Source organism: Cyprinodon tularosa, unplaced genomic scaffold, assembly GCF_016077235.1.
Source record: "Cyprinodon tularosa strain WSP-4 unplaced genomic scaffold, ASM1607723v1 ctg169, whole genome shotgun sequence".
NCBI classification, from domain to species: Eukaryota; Metazoa; Chordata; class Actinopteri; order Cyprinodontiformes; family Cyprinodontidae; genus Cyprinodon; species Cyprinodon tularosa.
The window spans coordinates 432,262-444,844 of NW_024038523.1; the positions used below are offsets into that span (position 1 = coordinate 432,262).

The window sequence follows — 12,583 nt, forward strand, 5'->3', positions numbered from 1 at the left end:
AAATGCAAAGCATTCATAACAGGACAATGGGGTGCAAACACAATATGCAACATGACATTACGCCAAGAAGGACAACAGTCTATTATTCCTCCCATCAGAGCAGAGTTAGGACAGCCGCACGCCAAAGTTATGCTGGTAACAGCGCAGGATCACTCCATGCCGCCTCTTTTACCTTCTTGGCTAAGTGCGTTACCCATGTTGCACATTGATCTAAGTCCCTGCCTATCTGAGCGCGGCGGTCCGTCTCATGACAGCAGAGCACAGAGAGCGGGGCGGGGAACCGACCTGTGAAGGAGGAGAGGCAGACTTTGATGAGTGGTCGACAGCAGGGCGAGTTGAGGAAGGGTCTGCAGCAACAAGACGCCATCTCGCCCAAGAGCCGGCAGCTCCCAGAGATCAATGCCATCCCATCAGTTCCTCTCAGCCACTTTAATAACAACTCTCTCTCTCCCTGCTTCCTTTCCTAGTTCTGTATTCCCTTTCCTGTCCTGCTCACACTACCGGTAGGTGTGAGCAGGATCCGGCCCTACAGTCCTTCTCCTATATCTGTCCTGGGCCGCTCCTTTTGGGAATATTTCCTTCTCTTGCTGCCTGCATCTGCCCCCACCCACCAATCTCTCTCTCTCTCTCTCTCTCTCTCTGCAGTAGCTGCCCAGACAGTCAGTCGATCCACAAAGCACTCTTTGCAATTGGTATCAGTGTGTGCGTGAGGTTTTCCTTGTGAGTCGTGTTGTGTGAGAGTGAAAATATGCACTGAGAGTGTGCACACTGCACTGCTGACCCACTGTAAGGCCAAAGTGGAGGTGGGAGTCGCCTGGTGGCTCAGACTGGTCCTTGCATATTTAACACTGAGGATTATCATGGACGTTATGTCAGAAAACCAGAGTCCCGGTAACGTTTCCAGCTTTATGAGTGAAACTGGTGTGCAGATTGACTCCACACACGCTCTGCAAAAAAAATCTATCTCAGTAAATCATTTTTTTCTTAATATATAGTGATTTTTTTCTTGAATTACGGAGGTAAATGAGACACTTTGCCAAAGGAACAAGATAATCTACATTTAAAATAAGAAAAAAAACAATTACATTGTTCCATTTAAAGTGCATTTTATGTAATTATCTTATTTTATGAGTAAAAATACTTATTCACTTATTTACCTCCTCAAATTAAGGTTAAATACACTTAATTTAAGACATTAGATCATTTTTCGCAGTGCAGAGCGGTCAGTTTTCTTTGTTATTTTCCATGATTAGGATTTACAGATATTGACTGAATATTCTGGGTGGAATTGCATAAGGCTGATAAAATAAAGAATTTTATTAGAGAAATATGACCCTGGGTTCGATAGGAAGAAGGTACAGGCCTTTGCTGATGAGCAGCTTTAATGGCAGCCTGAAGCTCAGTAATTCTCCCATCAGCCTCTTAAAAAATATATTTCATAGATTCTCTACAGAGCTTGGCTTAGATGAGCTTGTTGATGAATCATTTAAGAGGATACCGGTACTCTTGGCATCGTGTGCATTTCCATAAAGCTCTTCAGTAAAAGAAGCTCTAACTGGCTCTAAAGTTTCCTGGTGAATAACTGCATTAACTCTGGACATGAGCAAACATGGTGGACATGCATGCCTTCCCAGATCACAACCAACTGGAAACTTTATATTTCATAAAAATATAATCTTTATTTTGTATCTGAAAGTCTGACTTTAGATAAATGAATAACAGTCCAGATGCTTCTGACTCTTTTGGTTTAAAGAGAGAAAGCAGCTCTTTTCTACAGATGGTTCATCTTTACAAAAATCTTCAGTGAGCTTTATTTTGAAATCTCAAAGACTGTTGGGGAAAAAATTGTTTAAAACCTGTTTTCCTTCCACTTAACTTTCCATTAATTTGCTCAGATGAAGCTTCCTATGGATGGTGAACATCTTCTGCTTGATTATTTTGATCTTACTTTCCTTATTGAGGCTTTGTGACTGTCTGTTGGACAACTTTACAGTCGCCATGACGATTTTGTAGGCCAAGAAAAAATTCTAAAAAATCCTTTTATATCCTCTTATTAGGCAATAAAAGAAAGATTTGAGGATTTCATTAGCATAAAAATCACTCTTAAATGATATTGGTCAGTGTTTAATTACACTAATCAATGCTTTATATGTTAGCTTAGAAAACATACCCTTAAAAAACCTTTTTAAGGGAATGATTTATTTAATTATAATTAGTAATCTGCATGACAAGAAAATGCACTGCCCTCTGAATTATTGGCCCATGTGAGGATGTGAGAAAACAAGAGCCAACGATGAAACAAAGGATCCTGTTATGATAAAAGTTCTTTTTAGTTGAATGTCTTCCATTAACAAACCATGCTGCCAATTGTGTGTGTGTATCTATATATATATATATATATATATATATATATATATATATATATATATATATATATATATATATATATATATATATATATATATAATATATATATATATATATATATAAATATATATATATATATATATTATTTTTTTTTTTTTTTTTTTGATTTGAATACCCTTAACTTCTTTTCACTGACTTACTGAAATACAAAATTAGTTTGGTAACTTCATTAAGATTTGAACTTCATAGCCAGGTGTTTCCAGAGATGGCAAAAGTACTCACTTTCCGTACTTGAGTAAAAGTACAGATACTTGTGTTAAAAAATACTCTGGTAAAAGTGGAAGTAATGATTAAACTTCTTTACTCAAGTAAAAGTAACAAAGTACAGGCTTGTGAATTTACTTAAAGTATAAAAGTAAAAGTAGAAACCACTTTTTTCATGCCGTTGCCTACATTTTAAATGGATGTCTGCCAATAGGACTAGATCTCCGTTGTGTTCATTTTCAATCATCTCGTCGTCCATGCTACTATGCTAACGCCACCGCCACCAGGCTGCAATGATTTGCCGCCAATGAATACCGTCAAATCTGTTGATTCATCTTGTAGTGGTGCGTCAAATGCAACGTAGATTCCCATCCAATTAGATTGAATTTGGTATTGATGACGTGAAAAATAATAACGGTAACTCCATTGAAATGATTCAAAACTAAAGTAACGAGCCAATTTTTTAAAATGTAAGGAGTAGAAAGTACAGATATTTGTGTAAAAATGTAAGGAGTAGAAGTAAAAAGTCGCCATAAAAATAAGTAATAAAGTAAAGTAAAAATATCAGAAAAATCTACTTGAGTACAGTAACGAAGTATTTGTACTTCATTACTTCCCATCTCTGGGTGTTTCCAATCATGAGAAAATGTATTTAAGGTGGCCCAGTTGCAAGTTGTTCTCCTGTTTGAATCTCCTCTAAAGATTCATCATGAGCGCCTCAAAACAACTCTCAGATTATGTGAAAACAGAGATTGTCCAACATGGTCATTCATGGGGAAGGATTCTAAAAGTTTTTTCAGAGATTTTAACTGTTAGTTTCCACTGTGAGGAATGTAGTAAGGAAATGGAAGACCGCAGGGAGAGTTGTCGTTAAGCCCAGAAGTGGCAGGCCAAGAAAAATAGAAGAATGGTGAGAATGGTCAAGGACAACCCACAGACCACCTCTAACCCACAGACCACCTCCAACCCACCAACCACCTCCAAAGACCTGCAGCATCATCTTGCTGCAGATGGTGTCACTGTACATCGTTCAACAATTCAGCGCACTTTCAGTTAATAGATATTTTTTATATGACTGTATATATATATATATATATATATATTTCTATTTTTCACTGTAAAATTCTTACTGTTGCGTTTTTAGTAGTATTGTGCCGATGCCTTTTTTTGGCTCCAACACCGATACTTGATACCTGGCTGTGCAGTATGAGCCGATACCGATGCCTTCTGTTTGAAATTTACTTGTGTGTGTTTATATGAAGAATTTTATACTTGGATGTAAAATAATCACCATCATGGCTTCATGTCAAGCTGCTGCCTACCTTTGTGAATCAGGAAACAGACGAATACAAACTGAATCCAGTAGAACTTTTTATTGCCTACCTGGAATGGGTGAAAATAGTTGAATAAACTTTAGGCTCTCAAAAAGGTATTGATTCCTATTTGTTGGTACTCGCCGACACCGATACAACCCTTTTAGTGCTGGATCGGGGGCCCGTCTGATACTGGTATCGGTGCAACACTAGTTTTATAGTAGACAATTTTTAGATCTGTCCAGGGACAACACATGAAAAATAGCCTTGTGGCTAATTCTTTTGCATTTGCAGGAATGTTCATTAATGTGCACTGCCCCTGTCAAATAAATAAACAAAGAATTACAAATTAAAAAGAATATATTTAAAAAATACATTTCTAGCCTTTTTAGAGAGCAGCAACCCTTCTGGTTTGCTTAAAGCTGCAAATACTAATAGTTTGGGTTGCAATAAGTTTTTCAATTATACTGTTGCATAAAACATAACATTGGAAATGTAAGGAGAATTATTGGCTCTAAACATAGTTGTTAGAATCATTGTATTAAGCTAATAAGATGGATACTCTGATGGTTTGTTAATACTTGATAAAATTAGGGGGGGAAAGTATTTTTAGTTTGTTATTACAAAATAAATAAAATGAAAAAAACTTTTGAGCTTCTTGGTTTGTATAAATTTAAATCTAAAAATGTTGGCAATATTGATCTGATATTGGAGCAAACAACATACCGCCTACACTTAAGCTGTAAAGATGTGTAAAAAGTCTTAAAATTCATTTTGATTGCAGACAATCATGATAAGTTCCTAGATGTGTGGGGTCCTTTTAATAGACCTATTCAAAATAATGGGTTAAAATTACCTCTTTTCTTTTTTTTATTCTTTTTTATTATTATTTATTATTATCTCAATACTGTCATCCTTTATTGCACTCTTCTTTTTATTGATATCCCATGTTTTATGTTGTTCGCTTGATACAATGTCTGCAGAATTATTTGTTGTCCTCTCTGACTCTGCCTCGTGCTTTAATATGCTCTATTAATATAATAATAATATAATTATTCTCTTATCAGTTCTTCAGTTTGCTGACACTGTTTTGTCTTGTTTTTTTTGTTTTTGTTGTACTTGTTTACTGTTTTGCTGTATTTTATTTTATTTTTTCTCTTTTTTGTCTTGTCCGTTTAACTCTGAAAATGCATAAAAAAAAAAAATTCATTTTGATTGCATTAACAAAATCTAAAACTAAAACCTTAATCTCAGAAACTTTTATAAACCAATAAAAAAAATTAAACAACACAACAACTTTACCTTTACCTTCTGATGGTTCCTATAAAACAAAGTTATCTGAAGCACTGTTTTAGGTTTATTAAAGTTAATAGAATCTCTTAATCATCAATCTGTTTCCAGAAGTTAAGATTAAAAGGAAGACGCTCCGTTTTTTTATGGAAAAGACACAATGGCACATTTTTACTCGATGTGAACATGTGCATGTAGTCTTGACACAAATTTTGGAGAATAATTAATTAACATGACAACAAATAAAGGAAAATAAATCATTAATCATAAATCACATCAGAGATGTGAAGATAAACATGTGATTCTCTCTTAGCAGCTGCAAAGATCTGAGTCTGGCAAAAAAGAGAGAAAACAGATTAGCTAAAGAGTGGAAATGCAGATACTCTGTCTGAAACGGTTTGAAAAACTAGATCATAGCCAAAGTCAAAATGTCCTTAACCTAAAAGTCAGCAAAAGTTGCTAAAACCGTCCAAACATTCACTCATTAAGACGTACAGATTGTCCTATTTTTCACTTGGGAGGCACTGATGCACAGACTGTACTAGAACAAACAATCAGACACTCAGAAAGGAGGTTCGTCATCAAACCAATCAGTTCCAGGCAGTAGGTTCATCCCTGCGCCGCCTCTAAATCTAAAGCTGCATCTCTTTTTATTAAGCCTCATCCGAGTTAATTGAGGTCGGCAAGAAATAAATGATGTTATAACAGAATAAATGACCCAGATCAGTTGTTTTCTCATTCATAACAACTAAAACCTGAGTTACATATCTAATCATCCAAGAAGCTCTTAACTGACCAACAGTTACTTTACAGGACTCCGTTTTTTTTTTTTTTTTTTTGCTTTTGGATCATTAAAACAGCATCAGAGAATAGAAGCTCTCCTCCATTACTGCTGCATGATTGGTTCGTTCCTCTTATTACTCAGAATTAGATAAATTCTTAATGAAAAGAAACAAGCAGAAAGGGTTTCAGGTTTAGAGCAGCGTATCTGTAGCCTTCTTTGTCGCTCCATTATGGTTCTGATGAAGCAAAGTAATAAAATAATAGAATATTTATTGATCTCACATTGGAGAAATTTACCTCTGCTTTTAACCCATCCCCCGGGGAGCAGTGTTGGGGTTAAGGGTCTTGCTCAGGGACCCAGACGGGCAGTCTATGCCCTAACCACTAGGCCGCCACTCCCAAAAGCGAAAAGTGAAAACGATAATTAAAAGTTTAAATGGCTTCAGTTGCTCAGTCGTTAAGCCGCTCTAGATTATCGATAATTTGTTGGTAATTACCTTTCTTAGTACTTACAGCCAACAAATCTAAGTGCAACTAAAAGGCACTTGAAGAAGTAGAGCTTTAATTGTTTTAACAAGGAAGAACAATGAGGTTTTATCTTCAATATTCAGGACTGTTCTTACAGTCCATGCATTAGAAGTACAGCAGAGATCGACCGGTTCAGGTTTTTTAAGATTGTTGATTATTTTGACATCAGTCTAACTGATAGACGATCATTTTGGAGGTTTATTTTCGTCCATTTCCATGATATTAAATGACACCATTATGAGAAATGTTCTCATTAAAACATAAAACTCAATTCATTATCACCTTATTTTTCACTATTCTCCTCCCCTGCAGTTAGTTTGCTGGATGTTAGCATCAATTCCTGTTACTCTGCTTTACCTTTTGGATTTAAACTACTTCTGCCATCATTTATAAATCTACCAGAGATCATCTCTGCCTCCTCCTCTGCATATTGGGTCCATCTACAAACATCTACAAACTCTGACAGTTTACTTTTTTTGTTTTAAAAACTACTTAGCTTGAAATCTTTCCTTTCCAGTTTCAAAAATACCTTTCAGTTTCAAATCTTTTAAATCGCTTTATTTTGTTTTTTTCAGTTTAAAGAAAAGTTACAGTATTTTTAAACAAACTTTATGGCCCTAATTTAGCTCCATAGAATGGCAGAGCAGCAGCAATGCATCCACTCTACAGGATCTCAAGGCATGGCTGCTAATGAATAGGCAAATAAACACACATATGGGCCGATACGGATACAAGAAAATAAATGCTGATATAAAAATATCAGCCTCATATGAGAAATGTCTCAATCAATCGATGGATTTTCAGATGAAGCAAAAGCAGGATAATGCATTTTTTTAAAAAAGATGCTACAATAAGTTGGTGAGCTTCCACTGAAAGCAGCTGCTTGTGGTGAAAAAAGGAGCCTTTAGGGAACAGGATGAGATTAAAAACACAGAATAAAATTCACAATATGAAGATCTAGTCATTAAGAAAACATCTAACTATAACCTTAGCTGCTAATGCAGCTCTCTGCAGAGGCTGCATGTGTGTCTCATGGCTTCCCACATGTGGTACTTTAAATATTGTTAGTCTGTATTTGGACTTTAGGATCAAGCTTTAATCCCCAGAGATCTGTGGGAACAACAGCAAACTCCTGCTGAGATTGGAAGCAGGAACTGTCTGGTCATAGTTTACTTAGCTGTGCTTCTCTCTGATACCTTCCCATAACTAAAGAGCAGATTATTACATTGGGTTATCTGTGGGAGAGTAAAGTTCAGCTTAAACTAATATTTTTTTTACTATACTTTGTTAGATTCCCCTTGTGTTAAATATGAATATAACTTTAAAGAATTAATGTCTAAATAATTGTTAAATTGTAAAAGCCAAATAATAAATTGGTCCAGGGGACAAATCAACTCACCAAATCATCATAAGAAATTGATTTATTAAATAAATTATAAAAAAAAAAAGGATATTTGCCTTTAATTCGAGAATGTAATTATGATAATCTGCAAAATAAATAAGCATCTTTGCCCTTAAAATAAGATAATTAGATACTATGCATTTGAAATAAAATAAATTAGATTAGTTTTACAAATCATCTTATCATGGAAAAATAGTTTTACATATATTTCAATTTTTCAGAACAGCGGTCATAATAGAATCAGCTCTACTGGGCACTGACCCCTGTTGGCCCCTTGATAGAACACCCCATGTTTGGGACTGTTGAAAACAAAAGATACACAGCCCAAGGCCTTTCCTGAGTCCTTTACATCCCTGTGTGGAGCTTCTAATTGGTGCTGATTGGAAGTGGAGGCAGCTGGCCAGACTGACAACAGTTTAATCTTAAGGATCACCAAACTCCATCTACCAGGGGCCCAAATCAAGCTCCACAGCCAAGCTCCACTCTAGCCCAAGTCAGATGATCAACCCTGGCTGGTAGCAGATCAGCTCAGACCGGACCAGCTCGGAGGAGCTAAGCTCGTTCACTGCCACCTACTTCTCTCTTTCCCTCTCCTCTCCAAGTATTTATGGGTTTTTTTGTGAAATAAATCCCACTTTAAGTTATACCCATATGTGGCTTCCCTTTAATTTGTTGTGGTCCAGGAGCCAGGCTATAACAAATTGGGGGCTTGTCCGGGATATGAACCCGGGACCTAACTTATTTTGTGGGTATTAAGATAAATAAATAAATCTTATTGTGTTTTATATAAGGAGCACACTCTAGTAAGAGCGTAAATTTAAAGCTAAATGAAACAAACACATTTTTACATTGGTATAAGAAATAAATATAAGCACATTTACCCAGCCTCCTTTGCACTAATATCTCTAAATAAAATGTATTAGACTCAATTGTCCTCAGAAGTTGCCTCATTAGTAAACAGAGTCCTTCTCTGAGTCATTTTATCTCAGCATGAATGCAGCCGTTGTATAAAGGCCTCAGAGGCATTAGTGACAGGATCAGATCAAGAATTATGTGACGAAGATCAGCGCATCAAAGTAGGACCAGGGTGAAAAACAACAACTATATTCCAAACAGGATGCAGTTCCTAAAGGCTGCAATCTGAAGCAGCTGCAGAACAACGCAGCTCAGTCGGAAAAAAATTGGTGAGGAGCAGCTGGACACATCCTAAAAAATGACATGAAAATCTAAGGTGAAGCTAATTGTTGCAAAACAACTAACATTAATACACTGTTATAGTACAGAGTTGGCTGCATCATGCCTGGGAATGTTTTATTTTTGTTTGTTTTTGCAGGGATTGGATAGCTGGTTGCACTTTTGATAAACCTAAACAGGTTCATTTTAAAAGAAAAAAAAACAGTCATAAAGAGAGACGTGTAATTAAAGTCGTAGGGAAACGGCCGTTCCAACGGTTGCAGTTCTGAATTCTCCAGAGTGGTGCACGACTTTAAACGAGTGAATAAAGTGAATGTGATTGGTCACTTATTGAGAGGGCGGGATTGTTGGGATAGAAGGTTCGCAAGCACATTTGGTTGTGGCCAGTTTGTCAGAAGCATCATGCTAACTAGTTAGCAACTTAGTGCTAGCAGGTTCTCAATGGGAAATTCCATTGGGACCAAGTAGCACTAAATTGGTGACTTAGAAACGACACTGTCAAGGAACGCTATGGACAGCGGAAACATGCAAGAGGAGGAGGGTTTAGTGTCGAAGGTCGTGGATGAGTCTCCTCTGTCTCCTTTCAATGGAGCGCTCGCAGAGCTCAGATTATAAGTTAAAAGTTCTCTTTTCTGTTGCCAATGTTCAATAAAAGTACGTTTTAAGGTAATTTGAGGTGAGAATATTATACTTTTAAGCGTCACTATATGGCCCATTTACAGATTTAATGCGTGATTTAAAAAAAATGTTTAGAAGTTGAGAGGACCGCGGCTAGCGGAGCTCCGAGGGTAACGGCAGCTAAGGCTAACGTTAGCCCGTCTGCAGCAGCTCTCTCTCTCCATAGCCGTGTGTGAAGGATCGCTGGCTCTGATGCCGATATTTTAGTTTTATTTGGCAAAATGTTAATTTGATTTGTGTTTATACGACTGACTCAATTATTTTTTCCCTAATAAATGAAAAAAGTCAGAATTTATTATCATCTAGAGACTATTAATAACAGGAGGAGAGATGCAGCTCCGGACGAGCTGAGTGTGTGGTGATGTCATCAGTACGCTTCAAATTGACCCATATTTATGCTGTGTGCTCCCGTTCTCCCCAAGTCTACACTTTTCTGTGTTCTTCTCGAAAACCTACTTGGCGAGAAAACGAGTCTGCACTCTCATTCTTGTGAATTGAGAAACGGCCAACAATTCGCTCTCCCACTCTACACCTGTAACGGTCACCACTACTCTGCGAAGATTCTTATTTCAACCGTTGCGTATATTAGCTGCGACATATGAATCAAGATGCTATGACCGAAAAAATTGATTGACAGATGACCGTTGCTATATGATTGGCCGAATTTAGGTGTTCAGGCTGACGTAGAACTAACTGGCCTGATTAAGATAACGAAAAAAAACTGATTAAAAAAGAAAGAAAGAAATTTTCTAAATTTTGGGACAATATCGTCTGCTAAAGAGTACATTTATGTACATGTTTAATCCAGGATAAGTTGACATTTAAATATGATTTCCCTAATACTTTAAACTCTAATTAAAATTCGGGCTCCTGAAGGCTTCCATTCGTAGATGCAGCTGCTGCTTCTACTGTGGCAGAAGGACTGAATGTAACGTTCCAAATGAAAACAATCCATGTTTATTTCCCCCCTTCCTCTTGTTTTTGGTATATCAACCAAAATCACACAATAAAGGAATCATTACATAATTAAAAATGTTCAGTGGTTTGAATACTTTAGCTTTAAAAGCTAAGCCCCAGCGTTTGGTTAAATGACTTCTCTGAATGATAGTTTCAGTAACTAACGTAAAACACAGTTGGTTCCTCTTTTGCACCACGGCTCTCCTCTCGCTCTGAGCGATTTTGGAAAACAAGCTCTGAGCCTGGTCTAAGATCGGTGTTATCATCTTGTTTATGCGGCAGGGTGCACGGTCACGGCTGAATCTGTGCATGGGCATCCAGTGAGGCAGAAACGCCGTTAATAGGCCCTAAGGCATGCCAAGGCATATCCTGATGCTCTCCTGACTCGGCTGCTTGTTTTTCTCTTTGGGAAGCAAACAGATAATCTAATAAACACAGACTTCTCAAGGCCGATATGTGCAAATCACATGAGCAGGACCATTATAGGCAGCAGCCAATGGCTGCACAAGGGTCACTGACAGCCTGTTTAAAACAGCCCTGTTCTCTATTGATGCTGTAAAAGTCACAATATCCTCTTTATAAAAAAGAAACTGTGGACGCAGCTGCAGAGTCACAACCCTCTGCTCATCTTGCAGGCCTGCTAGTGTCACTAACTCACTAAACACGCTTGTCATGATCACCATTAATGCCCACATACCATAAACAAGGCCTGGGCTGCCATTGTGTCGCTTGGCCATCCACGACAATAACATCCAAACTAATGAGGGACATATAGTGAACATACGGCTGTTTCTGCGTCTGTGCTGCATGTGGAGTTTGTGGCTGTAGATTATGTGGAAACAGAGAAAGCGGAGAGTAACATGAGAGAGGAGCCTGGGTCTCTAAGTTTAGACTAGACCCCGTTTGCCCGCTCACATGCCTGTGTGGCGAAGGCAGAGTAATTCTGAAGGGAGATTCCCATAAAGCTGCACAGAACTGCAAGTAAAACACAACCCTGGGAAGTTTTCTTCACTGTTTTATATAATAAAAAATAAAAAAAGGAAACACTATTAAAGAAGCTAGTATTCATAGACTTTAAAATGTGTTTTTGAAGGAATAATCAGATAAAATCAGTGCTCTACAAATCTACCTGAAAGAAAATAAAGAAATACAAACATTAGTGTAGTAGGTACCCACGCTTTAGATCAACCAACGCTTTATGGCCATGTGTCAAAGTTCAAAGTACAGCAATGTTTGCTTAAAAGGAGCAAGTTTTTTAGAGGTAGAGTGAATTTGGATTAAAATGCAAAAAAATAAAAATAAAAATCTGTCTTACCTCTGTGTTACTGTCAGCTCTTCCCAAATCAATTCATTGCTGGATTTCTGTAAATCTTCCTCTGTATGTGTGATACTGTTTCACCACATAGCTGCCATAACAGCTGCTGACTGTGCTGTCATAACCCCCCCACTGCCAAAAAGCACAAAAAATAAAAGCAAAAAGAAGTGTGAGCTTTAGTCCTACATGTGTGTTTCTGCTTCGGACGTTTTCAAAGAGAAGCATGTAAGGGGGGAGAGGAAGTCTGAGGCTGAAACTCCTCCCACACATTTCTTCTGGACGCTGGTTCAGCCCACTTCTTTTCTTCCTTACCCTCTTTTCTCTTTGCAGACACACCAACACGCTCCAAACATGTGAGCCTAGAAACACAGAGAGAACTGAACTTTAATGGAGTGGTGACATGACAAAACTTAAATCACCTGCAGCTTGTTTCCTCATTCTAGAGTCACCAGTTGCACCGGCTTTGTTTGACGCACCCCATGTGAGGACGGT

At 37.5% G+C, this 12,583-nt stretch overlaps 1 protein-coding gene across 3 annotated transcripts in view; it reads right to left on the reverse strand.

Annotated features, from left to right (window-relative positions):
• Window positions 1-12,310, reverse strand: part of sh3tc2 (SH3 domain and tetratricopeptide repeats 2) — a 52,127-nt gene extending 39,817 nt beyond the window's left edge. The window contains exons 1-2 of one of the 3 annotated variants that reach the window (XM_038281234.1): window positions 12,092-12,310; window positions 173-285 (exon numbers count right to left, since the gene is read on the reverse strand). In XM_038281234.1, coding sequence (XP_038137162.1) covers window positions 173-206 — 34 coding nt within the window. In that variant the 5' untranslated portion in view covers window positions 207-285; window positions 12,092-12,310. Of the gene's footprint in view, window positions 1-172; window positions 751-12,091 lie in introns of those variants that run through there. The other 2 variants (XM_038281235.1, XM_038281233.1) reach the window with 2 other exon arrangements.
• Window positions 12,311-12,583: the final 273 nt, after the last annotated feature.